This window comes from Emys orbicularis, chromosome 3, assembly GCF_028017835.1.
Source record: "Emys orbicularis isolate rEmyOrb1 chromosome 3, rEmyOrb1.hap1, whole genome shotgun sequence".
NCBI lineage: Eukaryota > Metazoa > Chordata > Testudines > Emydidae > Emys > Emys orbicularis.
Genome location: NC_088685.1, coordinates 131,718,035 through 131,734,531, shown reverse-complemented (window position 1 = coordinate 131,734,531; position 16,497 = coordinate 131,718,035). Strand labels below are relative to the sequence as shown.

General features: G+C 42.5%; 1 protein-coding gene across 1 annotated transcript in view; it reads left to right on the top strand.

Annotated features, from left to right (window-relative positions):
• The window catches only part of WDR27 (WD repeat domain 27), a 110,879-nt gene that overhangs the window by 73,297 nt on the left and 21,085 nt on the right, over positions 1-16,497 (top strand). The window contains exon 21 of the mRNA XM_065401452.1: positions 13,176-13,273. Coding sequence (XP_065257524.1) covers positions 13,176-13,273 — 98 coding nt within the window. The remainder of the gene's footprint in view (positions 1-13,175; positions 13,274-16,497) is intronic.

Below are 16,497 nucleotides of genomic sequence, written 5' to 3'. Positions count from 1 at the left end.
TGGGAGCCCCGGGGGTGATTTAAAGGGCCCGGGGCTCCAGCTGCTGCAGCAGAGCCCCAGGCCCTTTAAATCACCATCGGAGGGGGCTCCCGGCTGCCGCTGCTACCCCAGGGCCCCGGCCTCTGGCAGAGCTTTAAAGGGCCCGGGGCTCCATTGCAGTAGTGGCAGCCGGAAGCCCCTGGCCCTTTAAATCACCACCCGAGCCCCGCCACCGCTACCCCAGGGCTCCAGCAGCGGGGCTCGGGTGGCAATTTAAAGGGCCCTGGAGGGTAGCGTCAGTGGGAGCCCCAGGCCCTTTAAATCGCCACCCGAGCCCCGCTGCCGGAGCCCCGGGGTAGCCATGGCAGCCGGGGGCTCGGGCAGTGATTTAAAGGGCCCGGGGCTCCGGCTGCCGCTACCGCCCCGGGTCCTTTAAATCGTCCTCGGAGCACTGCTGCCAGAGCTCTGGGGTAGCGGCGGCGGGGCTCCGGCAGCAAGTTAAAGGGCCCAGGGCGGTAGCGGCGGCTGAGACCCTGGCCCTTTAAATCGCTGCCGGTGCCCCGCCGCCACTACACCAGGACTCAGGCAGGCTCCGGGGAGGATTTAAAAGGCCCGGGGCGGTAGCGGCAGCCGGAGCCCCGGGCCCTTTAAATCACTGCCCGAGCCCCCAGCTGCCGGAGCCCTGGGGAGGTGGAGGTGGGGCTCCGGCGGCTATTTTAAGGGCCGGGGAGTAGTGGCTGCCGCAGCCCCAGACCCTTTAAATAGCCACCGGAGCCCCACCGCCGCTACCCCAGGGCTCTGGGAACGATTTAAAGGGCCTGGGGCTCCCAGCAGCGGGTGGAGCCCTGGACCCTTTAAATCGCCACCAGAGCCCTGCTGCCGGAGCCCTGGGGAAGCGGTAGCGGGGCTCTGGCGGCAATTTAAAGGGCCTGGGGCTCCAGCCGCTGCTGGGAGCCCCAGGCCCTTTAAATTGCCGCCAGGGGAAGCCAGGCCGCCCCGGTACGGCGCACCGGCTTACTTTTACCTCTGGATCCAAGCTTTTTGTTATTTTGAAGAGTTCTTGTAACAAAACACAACTGCCCGTTTGTACAGATACAATAGTTGTCAGTGAGGTTTGAACCATAGACCTTCAGTGCCAAAAGCACCACTTGAGCTAAAGGAGAACTTTTACCCAGGAGACAGTAGTAGAGTGTATGGCACTAGTCACCAGAGACATCACATACACTGAGCTGATGTATTATATACACATACCTCCTACGCTCTGCTGGCTCCCTGTTCTATTATGGGCTCAGTTCAAGTGCCTGATCCTCATTTTCAAAGCCCTTACACAAAGGCAATTAATCTATCTACTGGATAGGAATATGTGGCCCTTCAGGGATACTTCTCTGGGGCCAGGGTAGAGCAGTTTCATTGCAGGTAGTCCGTGATGTTGGAACCCCGTACTATAAGAAATCTGGATATGTCTGACATTTGGAAACAGTGCAAAACCCATCTTTTGGGGGAAGGCCTTCCTCCAGTGATGCGGAAAGAATGACCCAGTGACATTTCTCATGAAATAGTAACCTGTTTAAAAGCAAAACCTGAACCAACCTAAAATCCCTCCGTTTGTGATTAGAAATAGCTACAGAAGCAGACATGTCAGTGGAGGTGTCTGCAAACTGCTTATGTGTGGAAGCTGAACTAGTGCCTTGTTCGGTTTCTTGTCCTAAGAAACCAAGTTTAGTTGGGAGTTGGTGGATGGAGGCAAGAAAGTGAGGGAAAAGAGCTTTGGAGACTAAGGAAGCATTAATCTTCATCTGCTCTTCCCTCACTGTGAGCCCAGCAGCCCTTTTTGGGCACTTGCAGACCTCACTGTCCATTACAAAAATTATTTTTTCCAATTTAGTTTTTGTAATGGAAAGTAGTCATTGGATCACAAACTGCATCAGAAAGTCAACTGGGTTCATGGAGACTGGAGGAGAGAAAAGGGACCTCACAGGTCCTGGGAATGTGGAAAAAAAGAAAGTGTTTGATTTTTTTTTTTAAATTTATTTACAATATGTATAGCCAAAACTGGGGAGAGAAGATGGTAATTTTCTTTTCCCTACTTTCTCTCTGCTTTCTTCTAGGAAATACTTCTCCTAGTGGAAGGATATCTTAAATAATGCCTCTCCCTCAAGTTGTTTTTTAAAACAATTTTTTATAATAATGAAATGTGGAATAACTGAGACATAGTTTAATAAAAGTAATCAAGTTCAGGGTGTATATTTAGTAGGCTATTGGCGTAATTCTCCAATGATTGATTATAGGCACTCTGCATTCAGTCTACCACCACACAATCTAATCAAGTCACACACTGATGATAATATTAATTCACGCAATGGAGTAGCTTATTTCTACATTAAGCGCCAACTTCTCATTTGCATTTATGCTTCAGCACATGGACTTTCAGATTTATAGTTGGATCAGAGGATTTGGGATTTTTAATTTTTTTTAAAGTTTTGATTCCCTTATACAACTACAAAGTTTCCTATATAATCTATAACTGAGCATCTTATTGTATTACACTTCAGCTTTTAGAATATTGTTCAGCTGTGATCACTTGATATATATTTTTTCAAGTGTTTTGGTTGTCAGACTGAAAAATCTGCATTACACATTATTTTGAATGACTTTATGAATATTCTGTCAGATAACCAAAACCAGGCATAAGCAATGTTGTGAATAAGAGTTTACTAATGTGTTTCCTTAATTTTCTTCCAGAAGTGAGTGATTTAATTAAAAAAGAATTTCAAATTAATATAGCCCTCCTTCAGTTCTGTGATTAATAGTTTAGTACATGTTCTCTGCCATGTGCAGCTGGTGTTTGTTTGTCAATATTATGAGTTAAACATTTTTTCAAGGATTCCTCTTGTGTGACTTGATACTGCTTATTGGATTTAGGATCATTACAGCCCAACTGTAGTTACCATGGTGGAAAATAGTTTCAGTAATTTTATTACAAACCCCACTCCTCCCCAGTTTTCTTCTGTTACTTATAACTAAGGCTGCGTTTTAGTTGTGGGTATTTTTAGTAAAAGTCATGGACAGGTCACGGGCAGTAAACAAAAATTCATGTCTGTGACCTGTCCATGAATTTACCCCTAACTAAAACTTGGGCTGGGGCACCGTGGGGGTGGGAGGGGGGCGGGTGGTGGCACCCAACCCCTGACCTCTGCTGGAGGATGGGGGGCGGGTGGCGCATGGCCCAGGACCCCTGCTGGTGCTGAGGGGTGTGGGCGGCAGGGCTGGCAGGCTCCCTACCCAGCTCTGATTGGCATTTCCCTACAGCTCCTAAGGGAGGGGCGGCCAGGGGGGCTCCGCGCACTGCTCCCGCCACAAGTGCTGGCTCCGCAGCTCCCATTGGCCGAGAACCACAGCCAATGGGACTTACGGGGGGTGTCACCTGCGGGTGCGGGCAGTGCACGGAGCCCCCTGGCCCCTCCGCCTAGTAGCTGCAGAGACATGCCAGTGGGAGCCGGGGAGCCCCTCCCCAAGTAAGTGCCGCCCCGCACCCCAACCCCCTGCCCCGGCCCTGAGCCCCCTCCCACACATCCAAACTGCTGCTGCTGGCCCAGGGGCTGCCCAGCTCGGGCAGCCCCTGATCTAGCACCAGCCACTGCAGAAGTCATGGAGATTATGGAAAGTCACGGAATCTGTAACTTCTGTAACAGACTCGCAGCTTTACTTATAACACAACTATAAGAACTGATCTTGGTCTGAAACTTCACATGGAACAGTCAGAGAAGAAAAATGTTTTCAAATTTGATTTAAATAAATTCAGCTATTTGTTTCTGTGCTAAAGTTGTTTGTTTATGGTTTATGGTTTTTTGCACTCCCATAAATCACCATTTTTAAATGAAATTTTGTAGGTAGTTACTCCATAATCTGGATTTACCAGTTTTTCTATTTTATAGTATTTAAAAACAGTGACATAGGACTAGATTATCCTCTCATATGTTTGCTACAGAGAGAATTCAAGCATCATTAATCACACTGGAAGGGCCCAGAATTGGTCAGATGAAGGGAAATTTTGTCTGCTGAATAGCATCATTCTTTAAACTCTGAAGTCCCCTGTCATGATTACAGGGCTAGCTGCACCTCTGTCCCCTTTGTGGTCTGAGTGCACACCCTCAAGTATTAGGACTCTCGTCTTTATTTCCCCGGTGGTTGAATTTTCATAATTCTCCCACGCCTAGACCTGGGTTACAGTATCCTGTGGGTCAACCATGCTTACTTGGAAAGTTAGACTGAGTTCTGGCACCTAAAGTTCTTCCCTTCATGAGTATGTGGCCAGTGATGTACAGTGACAAAACAGTCTCCTTACAACCAAACTATTGTTTATTTTGCAGGCGGAACAAAGCTTTGAGAGAAAAAGGTTTTTAAAACTACAAAGAGTCTATACGTATATCTGTCTTACCTAAAGTCTTAACATCCTCTCTGGTCATGACCTAGACAGGCCTAGCTTCTTCAGACACTCCCATCAAGGTCCTTTGTCTCAGCCTACTGTTACCTTTCTTGAGCGAGAGTGTCCTTTTTAACATGCTTCTTCTGTATTCCCAGGCTTTGACCCTTGTGGTAAAAACTAGTCCTGTAGGCTCAGCAGGAAATCAAGCAGGGTCTTCAGAGCCAATGGATTGTCCCTTAGCAAATTTCAAATGTGTGCTGCGTGGTGGCTTATCTTGAGCCATTCGGTTTTCCCAGGCAGCTCTCTATTGACTTGACTTAAACATCCCAGTAACCAGGTCCATATACAGTATTGATAAATTATCACAGAGAAGCTCCAAATCAGTGAGATTCTTCCACATTAACTTGACATTTGGGATCTACAATTTTAGGAGGGTTTCACTGAGTAGGGGTCGTGCTTAAATGTGGCATGACTAAGATACACTGGATCATCATAACCTGGCAAACTTGCAGGGAAGCATCAGCAGGAAAAAAATCATTCTCATGGATTCATATTCTTTGCTGGGAAGCTCCCATGGAAAGGGTATTAAAGGCGAAGAGCTGTACCATGGGTTAATGTGGAGGGACCCATCCCTCCCTGTAAATGTTTTTCAGACCTTTTTCCAGCCCTCAGATTTTCAGGATCTCTCCATGAAGTTTAGGTCAGTTGTGGGGCTGCAAGCTAACACTCATTGTGCACTCCATGGACAGCAAATTCTGCCCACACCCCTTACTGGATGATTTTTTAGAAATATATGGAACTTTCAGGGTCTCTCTTGCTGTGAAGGGGGATTCCTCAGAAGGGAATGATTCTGACCCTAAATTACTTATTTTAGGAAAGTATTGAAAATCCATTTACAGTGCTTTTGATCATGGTATTAGTGCTTGAAGACAGCAACCAAAGTGTTAAGGAGAATCTGAATCTTACAGCCGAATCTACAAAAAAATATTTTGTAGTCAGACTTGATAGAGAAACTGACTTCTTATGTCAACAGTCCCTAGATGTATGAAAACTGGACTCTGAAATGAACTCCGTTATACTGAGAATCAACAGATTATGGTTTATTTTTATTTTTTTTATAAGTGTCATGAGATCTTATTTAAATCCACATAAGTAAGTGGGTTAAAGAAACTCATGTGTAATCCTCCCTATTATTGGAAGGTTGAGTTAAATGATGGGTGAGCTTATGTACTATACATGCTGCAATGTCTAGCACATTGGGGTAGATTAAGGATGGCATTTCATCCTCATTTCTGAATGTCTTTGCTTCTGTGGGTTTAAAATACTTCCTCAGTGCTACTTTCACATAACTTTTTGTGATTATCTGGAGATGTGGTCTGGTAAAACCCTTAACTGTGCTAAACTCCTTCAGTATTATTTGTAACACATACATGCTTAGACTTTTTTTGGCTTCTCTTTTTGCCCTGTCAGCTGAGTGACTTCAGGTTACTTCAGCAGAGAACACTTTAAAGCTGTGGACAAGTATTCATTTGGGAGAAAAATTAGAGGCACAAAGGCAGACTGTGGTATAGCAAAGAAAACTGAGCTTGTTTTATGGAAAATTGTAAATTAAGTTTCTAAATCAACTTTTTCAGTTACATAAAATACATTAATACTTAAAACTAAACAAATCAGTGGAAAAAGAAGTCGTGAAGTCAACTATTTAGTTATCGATGTGTATATATTAGGGAAAAGTTCTTATAAGAGAGCAATCCTGCACTCGAGAAAATAGTAGGGACCAGAAAATCACTAAAGAAGTTTATTTGGTAGCATGCCTACTACCGTGTGCTTGTTTGCTTATTTATTTTTATGTAGATGCATCACATTATTTTTATGGTTCTGGTCCAGTGTAGAGGAGCAGCTATTCAGAGTTCGATAGAGCCCTTAGGTTCTAGCTGACTACATTAAAATTTATCTAGCTCAGAAATAGTGGCCCTCTTGAGTGAAGTGAGTTGCAGGTTGTTGTCTAAGTAAACTGACTACTCGTGCTCCTTTCTGCCTGAAAATTGCTGAGTAAGCAAATGAACCTTTTGTCTCTCTCAGAAGGTTGTCGGGTATGTCTGGTAATACTGCCTATTGGGGGGAGACCTCTCTATTATGAGCTTAGAGGAAATGAGGGCTGACATGTAGAGAGCAATAGGATATACCCATCAGCTGTTCTCCGAAGCTCCTTGCCTGCAAGCAGGAAAAAAGAGCAGTAGCAGTTAGAAATCTCCTGGTTTTGCCTCCTTGTAAGGGCCATACTGCAGGTTCAAATAACTCTTTTTTGCATAGTCATCAGGAGAATAGTGTGGCTTATTGGCTAGAGCACTGCAGTGGGATTCAGGACATCTGGGTTCTATTCCTGGCTCTGTCACTGGCCTGCTGGGTGACCTTGGGCAAGTCACTTCACCTCTCCATGTGTTTGTTTCCCCATCTCTAAAATTGGGATAATGATACAGACTTCCTTTGTAAAGCTCTTTGAGATTTACTGATGAAAAGTGCTGTATAAAAACTGTGTAACGGGGTTCACTCACCACTCTGGCACCTCCTGCTGGCTGTCTTGGGAATTAGCTCTGCGTGTTAGTGCATCCTCTGCCTCGCCACCATCACTCCTGCTCTAGGACCTACGTCTCTCCAAGGACCGTGGCATCCTCTTCACTGACACAACCCTCCGGCCGTGCCACACCCTGTGCCTCCCCCCTTCCGGGGGAACTGCAGTCCGCTGTTCAGCCACTTCCCTTAGTGGCTACTGCAACAAATTGTCTGGCCACTTCCTTGTGGCCCCAGCATCCTCTTTGCCCTTGCCTCAGGGCCTCAGCCTGCAAACCCCAGCAGCCAGCTCCCCAGGTCCCTGCTCTGCTCTGTCCAGGGTGCTGGCAGGTCTCTCAGCCCTCCAGAGACACAGTCCTTCATCCCTGGGCTCCTAGCAGAGAACTGCCTTCCTCTGCCCTGCAGCTCCCTTTTTATATGGGCCTGCTTGGCCCTGACTGGCTGCTCCCTTCAGCCCTTCTCTGACTGGCTGCCTCGTGTGCGGCCTCCCTAGGGCTCTATTAACCGCTTAGAGCCCAGTGTGGGGCAGGTACCCCATCACAAACTGTGTATTCTATTACTATTAGGATTCTTGAGGTACTTGTTCCAAGTGAAGGGGGCATGGAAGTTGTTCCATCACTTCAGAGATTTGTGCCGGGGAGGGGGGTGTGATCGCTCTTGCGGCTTCCCTGTCAGAAGTCCTTTTTCTGCAGGGAAGCAAAGAAATCTGCAGGGGACATGAATTCTGCATGTGTGCAGTGGTGCAGAATTCCCCTAGGAGTAATTATATGCCAAAAAAATAGACTCCACAGGATTTTGTGTCTGTGTGGATTATTGTGAGAGGATCATAGTCATGAGGACAAACATGGTTTCTGCAAATAAATGCTCCCGCATGGAAAGAGGACATGTACTGTCCTTGAAAGAATCCAAACCAAGGAGATAGTGCAGACAATTTATATCCTGGGCCCCTACTTTGGTCAGAACTGAGACATCTGAGCACTGTTTTTTGTTGTTTGTTTTTTTAAAACACCTAATAGCATTTAATATTTCACTCTTGGACAAAAATGAATACTCTAAAAATTATTCTGCTAGGATGAACGGGAAAATACAATTTTGCATGTCTGAGCTATAGATTTGTAACTACATTAAAAGATATTAAGGCTGTATAAAGAGAGAATCTAGGAAACATCAAAATTAAAGTGGAAATTTAATTCTGTCTTTCCTCTTATACAGCAACATTATGGTAGTTTCTAGTTAAAGTATCACATACTATGTCTAAAGTTTAGGACTATCCTGTAAGGTGCTGAGGTGCCTTCTGAGACCCATCAACTTCAGTGGGATTTTAGGGCACTCAGCATTTGTCAGGTCCCTCAGTGCACTGGTTGGACAGTGTCCATGTGCATTGAATGGAGTGAAATGTAGTGAACAAGATAGGGATCCTTCAGATCCGTGCCTTATTTGGGGCCAAACTTTATTTAGCAACAGCAGTATGAATAGATTGGAGTGGAGTGAGTTTAGCATCTAAAAAGACCTGAGTAGAGAAGATTACAGTTGTAGAGGAGGGAGATTATTAGGGAAATTTGGCTGTCAGGATAGAAAATAAGAATGATGCCCCAAATTGGTAACACATACTGTCATGTGGTACCTTTCTTGCCTACTCTATTCTTGTAATATTTCAAAATCATTTAACTTGCACATGAAAACTTAGTCTCAAAAGGTTGAGCAAATTCATTGTGTCTTAATTCTTTTAAGAAGCCATAAATATAAGTGGGGAGTCTATATTCTGTGAAAATCAGAATGTATAGACACAGTGGTTATGTTGAATAACATGGAATACATTCTCTGGAATGGGTATTCAAGTGTAACAAGAAGAATGTAGCTAAAATAATAGAATTGACTGGGAAGTCACCAGGGCCGGCTCTGGCTTTTTTGCCGCCCCAGGCAAAAAAGCCTCCCGCCGCCCCCCCCGCCCCGAGCGCGGCAGGGGAGGGCGCCGAGCCCGGCCGCGGGCCGCTCTCCCCGACCGGCCGGAGCGCCGGGGGGAGGGCAGAGAGCCCGGCCGCAGCTCCGCTCTCCCCGGTGGCCAGAGCACCGGGAGGAGGGCGGCGAGCCCGGCCGGGGCTCCGCTCTCCCCGGCGGCCGGAGCACCGCGGGGAGGGCAGCGAGCCCGGTCGCGGCCCCGCTCTCCCCGGCGGACGGAGCGCCGGGGGAGGGCGGCGAGCCCACTGCGGCTCCGCTCTCCCCGGCGGCCGGAGCCGGAGCACCGCGCCACGCCGCCCCCATCCAGGTGCCGCCCCAAGCACAAGCTTGGTGGGCTGTTGCCTGGAGCCGGCCCTGGAAGTCACTATTTTAAAGATTTGTTAAATAATACTAAACTGGTTTGCTTGCCTAGTTGAATAAAATCATTGTACAAGGTAAAATGGACTTGTACAGCACTTTGTAGAATGCCAGAAATGAAGATATAAGCATTATTTGAATAGTGTTCAGAAAAAATATTCTGCATGTCTACCATATTGTGCATTGTGGCTGTTTACTGGAGCAATAAATGATAAACAGAAGTTTCAGAACTGAAAATAAACGTCAGAAATGTGTAAGGATGGATGGCCTGTAATCTTTAGAGTTTACCTATATCTTGTTTTTCTAACAAATATTCCATTCTTTCATTTAAAAAAATCATTGTTGTACAGAGAATGTGAAAGTATTTAGACCTTGGATGTTGCACGAGAACTTGCAAGATGAATAGCAAGCACGAGTGAAGGCTAGATATGAGCTCAAGTACAGTTAGGAGTATAGAACATAAAACTGGAAGGGACCTCCTTGGTCATCAAATCCAGTCCCTAGCTACTGCAGGCAACTCCATCATATAATCCCATTCATAAATTTATCAAACTCTGTCTTAAAAATAGTTAGGTTATTTGTCACCATTGCTTCTATTAGAAGTTTATTCCAGAACTTCACTCCTCTCTGTTGGTTAGCAACCTTCTAAATTAAACACTAGTGACCTGCTTCAATACTGATTGAAGTTGGTGGGTACTGGATCAGGGCGTGGTTTTAGTCCTCTACACCTAGAATTAATATTCAAGCCTCTTCTGCTCCCTTACACTCATGAGCAGAGGATTAGCAATGCGTGGTATGCATGTGGAAAGTAAACATGAATGAGGAGACATGATTTCAAATGCATTTCTCACCATGCAAATAAAGCATTTATCTATGCATTCCCATTTTTGGCCTTACTCCTAGTTACTAGGTGGGACTAACCTTGTAACCACATAAAAGTACTTTAAAAAATACAAGGTCAGATAATTCCCCTGTGCTCCATGTCTTGCACATCAATTTTTGACATGCTGTTATGTGCATCATTTAACATGTGCTGTGCAATATTCAGCACTTTGGCCCCGATTCAACAAAGTTCTTACGCACAGGTGTAACTTTAAGTATGTGAGAAGTCCCTCTGAAGTCAATGGGCCCTATAGCCTCATGGGGACTGTACTATCAGTTATACTGAGTGGAACAAACACATGAAAAATGCAGTTCACAGTAATGTGCCCAAATGTAATAGTGCCAGTAAATGTGAAAGTAGATCATTTTTAATCATTCGCTAAATAGATCTTCCTTGTTGGACTTGTGCACTCTTCTGTGCAGATCTAAGAGTGTTCATTCATGGAAGCAATATATTCTGATAGAGAACTCCAGTTACTGGTAGGTAAGTTAGCATTCTTTGATTAGACACAGGCACCTGGATTTAGTGTTTCCTTTAAACAAAAATGCAATGCAAAATAATTTTTGTATGATGTCTTTAGAAAACACTTCACACAGGCTTACAGCTTGCAAATATAAGCAGCATATGCAGGACTTTATTCAGCAGTGGTAGCATCCATACATATGACAACATCTAATAATGGCTGGACATCATAATTCTGTGTCAGGGACACTAGAATATTGGAGGATAGAGAAAAGTTTAAGAGAGTTAGGAGTTAGATTTAAAGGGACATGGTGTTAACAAGCCATAGAGAAGAGAGAGGGTTTGAAAAGGGCTTGTCTGATTTTTCTACTACCTCGCACATTGTGAAATCATTTACACCTGTGTAAAGTAAGTGTGAATTGGGTGTAATACACTACCAAATGACTATATAAGATGCAAGGCAATGGAAAAAATCAGGTCTCATGTGTCTGCCCTGAATTATGGACCGGGGGAGAGCTTGGACCTCAAATCAATTACCCAGGTTCAGAAATGGAAGGAGGATAGAATTAAAACTAGTGGAATTCAATGAATTCAGAGAATAGGAAGAGATGAGACTGAAGCACAAGGGACTTGATGCTGAAAAGGCCCTTGGAGGCTACCAGGGAGATTTTGCAATGAGTACAGAAATGGACAAGAAGTTAGTGAAGATTCGAGGACAGGGTTGTGGGACAGGGTGGAATTAGATTTTCCTGTTTCCAGTTATCAGTTGAAAAGAGCTGATGTATTTTGGCCATATTGCAGTTTGGAGATATGAAATAATGTTACAATACCCAAGACAATTGTTGGCTCCATACTCCAGTTGACTTCTGTGATATTTGTTAAATCAGCAGCATAGTGCATGTTGGAGCATCCTATGAAGCAGGAGATGGGGATTCTCAATTTAAGGAGAATTGTACAAGAAAGAGAAGGTGGGGAGGCAATTACAAGTCTATTAAGTGAATGCTGGATGCCTCATTTAGCTTTGCCATTTGGGGAATTAATTTGTATTTCTAGAGTTGTTATCACTACTCTATCTGGAGATCACTTTTATGGCAGTGCTCAGTATCCATTGACTAAATATTGGAGTATTTCCCAGCTGTACTCCAGCTCTTGTGAAGAACAGAAGATTCTTGGCAGCTGAGCACCGATTGCGGGAAATGACCTTGAGGTTTCTGTTGTATGCAGCCAATTCATGAACTTGAATGGGTGGTGAGGGGAGTTGCACTGTTTATTTTTAGTTCCCTGGTAACAAGATTTGTAGCTAGCAAAAAAAGATGAAGGTTTGTCAATATAGATGTTTACAAATGAGAGGAGTTAGACTGGATTTAATTATTTAAAGACATGAAGCCAAATTCAGTCCTGGTGTGAACGAGTGTAACTTCTATTGAAGGCAATGGAAATTACGCCACCTTATGCCAGGGCTGAGTTTGGTCCATTGTTTGGTATTGGCCTATTCCTGTATTATAGGGTTTAACTCTGTAGAGGTGGTTAATCCCTGCATTTTATTTTTTCTTCTATTTCTTTGTTTGCATGTTGATGTAAGTTCTGTTTATAACCCCAAACAAACACCATAACTAAGTTGAAAGTTGCTAAGATATTCCTTGCTTGTTTTGCATTTATATAAAAACATATTTAGTCATTCTATGGCTGTTACACTCTTAAGTGGATTATACTTCGGTGGAGAACATTATTATCTCCTAACATATGTCACCTTTGTATAATTGACCCATCTTCAGTGTTTCTCTGAGACAGAATGTAAAGTATTCAACCCAAGGGCTTGGCAGCATGATAATTCCTTGTGGAAGGGGGCAGGGAGGAGGGAGTTTTATGGTTGGAAAATGGAAAATATGGTCTGAACTTCTCCATAAGGCAGTGTGAGATGTGAAAACATTCCTGTTCTCACTGCCAGCAGCTGGTATGCTGATCATATATTCCATAATTCTTAGCAAGGTAGTTAGAGAGCCAAGAGGGGTTCTCTAACGACTACACTCTCAGTGGGGTGTTCCATAATTTCTAGCATGAACTGTTGCTAAGGAACCTCAAGTGTTTCCTTAGCTTCTTTATTAAAAGTTCTTTTGCTCAGTGTATCAGTTCCTGCCAATGGGAGTAGCTGTTTCCCTGTTCTTGTTGCCTTATTAAGGGCTGTTGGTCAGGCTGCAACCTGTCTCTTTGTGTGAAGACCATGAAAGGACTGTAGTATGGATTTGCTTACAACAGATACTTCCTCCTGCAAACAGTTCTAAAGTTAGCAAGGGATACATTACAGGAAGAGGGCTTTAGAGAGGTGGTCTTGAAGGTTCATGTTCTGAAGAACCTGAAGGGTATGGTGTGTGGCAAATTCATGTGAAGTACATACAAATTGAACCCTGGCGGTGTTGCAAAGCCCCAGTTTTATATTTCAGCTCAACGTAGGTAATGTCTGTGTAGATTTTAACTGAATGCATGAAATCTCTAAACACCTGAAGTGCTGTCATCTGAAAGAAATTTCTAATGTTACAGGGATCAGCTTTTAGCACTCAGCCACTTGAAGCTTACAATCTTTTCATGACCACAGCCACTGGTGATGGCATCAAACTGTGGGATTTGAGAACACTGAGGTAAGGCCGGATTACTTACATTAGAACTAAAAAGTCAGATATTATCCTTATTCAGAGTCTTCATACTTTCTTAAACAAGTGAGGTATAATTAGTTAATATCTGTACTATGCTCTGAACATATAAGGCACATGCTAACTATTATATGAAGAAAATGGCTAGCCAGCAGTAGCTACAGTAAACTCAAAAGTAGTTTTTTTTTTTCTTTATAGTAAATATGCAGGACCTGATGCGTCTCTTCGTTACATAAGTGGTTTTTCTACTATTCCAATATAAAACTAGTATAATGGAGTGCGGAATCAGGCTTGCAATCTTGAACTTTTTTTTTCTTTTTTTCTTTTAAAGGATAATCTCAGATTGTTTGTTTAGAATATTAACTGTTTATAGAAAATAAAAGTTGCATTTTAGCCCTTGGTTGCCCAGGGAAAGCTCACTAAAGTAGAAGCCATTGAACAGTCAACACTTGTCAACTATTGCCACATATTTACCTCAGATATCACTTATTTCAAATACAAAATAGTATATTGTGCTATGGCAATGACAGTGTTTCCAAAACATCGTGCCAGCCTATCTGTTATAACAGATGCACCATATGAGCTCGTGTTTAAAATGGGAATGGGCTTTTATGTAACTAAATTATTATTATGAATCATGTATATTCATCCAGAAATGTATGTGGTGCTTTCTAAAACCAGACTTCCCCTCCTCCAAAATACAATCTAGCACAAGAAAAACTGCCTCCTCCACACAAAAAAATCCCAAACCAAACAAAAACAAAAAGGAGGGACAGCTGTTCAGGAAAGGGAAGATTTGGGGAGATCTCTGTTGAGGAGGGTAAGGTATGAAATATTTCTAAAAGAAAAGGGTTTTAGAGAACTGATTTGAAAGAGAGGGGAGGTGCATTAGTTTTAAGTGATATTCTTGAGTTTCTTGTTTATGTTTTTATTAAATGTAATGTTTTATAGTTTGCCTATTAGTTTGGTTATTTTGATTAAGGAATACTTGATGTTATTTTCAGTTATTTTCACTTTTTTTGTTTGTAAAAGATCTGCTAAGCCTATAGAAGGGCATGTAAGGTCTTGCCAAAATATGGCGCCTTATTACCCACACCAGTGTCAAAAAGTAATAAAACTGGAGACTTCTGTGGTTGGAAACTATTATGTTCCTATGTTTTTGTAATCAGCTGGTCTAACTACTATTCTAGAAGAGTAATAAATGAGTTGAGAACTTTTCACAGATCACTTACCTGCCTTTTCCTTTTTAAAATATTAATATAAGCAAAGCTAGTGAATGGTAAAGTAGTTAAAAGTAAAAGCTGGGTAATCAATTAAATGCATGTGTCCTGGGGGGAAGGGAATAATTTATTTATGTTCTTGCTTCTTGTTTAGTTTGGCAGGGTCATTATATTCACTGAGTTCAGATGGCTAAATTAAAAAAATTAAAGCAGGTCCTTTGTGGCCCATATTTAAAGTACCTGTCTGTAAATATGAACTATAATGCTCACTGGCAGTGACTGCTGAAGTGAAGTTGCAAAAAAGATTGTTATATCCCCAGCTTTTCACTAGCTTATAACTTTCTAAAATGTTCTCCTGTTCAGATGACATTTTCTGTCCTTGCTCTACTCACAAGTGGAATTTTCTGGAAAAATTGACTTTTTTTTAGTCATTTTTTTAGTTCATGCAAGGAAGAAAATAGTTTACTCTCCCCTTTCTACCTACTCCAGTAGGTGTTATTCACATAGAGAATTAAAAAATGGCTGAGTTTAGAGTGTTCTGATTTATCATGGAAGGAGTCTGCAGTAAAGGGGCATTGAACAGTTATGCACTTTACAAATTTTTGGTTTTATGTCCATAAAGCTCATAATACACAAAACACATGGATCTCCCCCATTTTTTTGTTTATGGGTGTTACTTTGAACATGTCTCTAACATACGCATTCTTGACCTGGTTTTTCTTGCTTACACCACTCATCCATCTCAAAATTTGCATTTCTTTGGAACAGATCATTTACTCAAAGTTTCTTCTTTGTTGCCCAGCACTCAATGCAATACATTAAAACTGGATGGACCACTGTTTTATAGATTTTTCCCTTTTAATCCTACTTGTATTTTCTGTCCTACTGGTATTTTCTGTCAACTCTCCGTTTGAGCCCAGCGTTTATTATCCTAGCTCTAATTTCATCCTCCATTTCCCCAGATTCTGGAACCCAGATACTTGAAACTTTTGCATTTTCAGTATTTATCTGCCCTTCTAGTTTCAAGGATAATTTTTCAGTGTTCGTATTATTGAAATGCTATACCATATACTATTTTTTTTCCTCTGCTTATTTTGACCTGATGTCTCTCCAACACATCTCTCCATTTATCAAGATCCTCTTCTAGACTGTCTTTCTGCTCACTGCTTAGAATATCATCTGTAGACAGCATGCACCAAGGTGCCTCTTTCTGTATGTTCCTTGTCAGGGTATCCAGGACAAGGATAAAGAAGAAAGTCTCATTGCTGATCTCTGATGCATGCCCATCTTTACTGGTACTTCATCTGTTTCACCACTAGAAGTTCTCGCTATTGACATTGCATCTACATACATGGCTTGAACAAGCCGCACATAAAGTTTTGGTACCACTTTCTCCCTCAGACACTACCATATGACTTCTGGTGGAACTCAGTCAAACGTCTTTTCCAAATCAATGAACACTATGTAAATATTTTTCCTTTTCTCTCTAAATTTTTCCACTAACTGCTTCAGTGCAAAAATAGCATGTGAATGGGGAAGTATACTGTAAGTCTTCATCAGTATGAATAGTGTACAGGAAATGCAGTAATAATTAACTCAACAATAGATCTTTCGCTACCACTCATTTTTGCTTTGTCTGATAGATTTTAAGTGTCTGTGTAATTATATATAATACATGTTCACAAATCTATGTGAAATGTATGCCACGATGTGTATCCAAAATCCCCATGAGAAAAAGAATTCTGCTATTGTGCATGAACTAAATTGGTACTCTGCATGCAGAAAGTTTCTGTATAAGAATGTTTTAATGCCGATACATTGTTTTGATGTTTCTAGAGGCTACAGCTTGCTGTGAAGACCAGAGACTTAATCTTGGCACATAATAGGTTTCATAAAGATGTACCATTTTATTCTGTACAAATATATCTGGAAAGTCCATATAATTGAAAATGTTTATAATATAGTGCAGTAATATTTAAAAAACGTCATTCA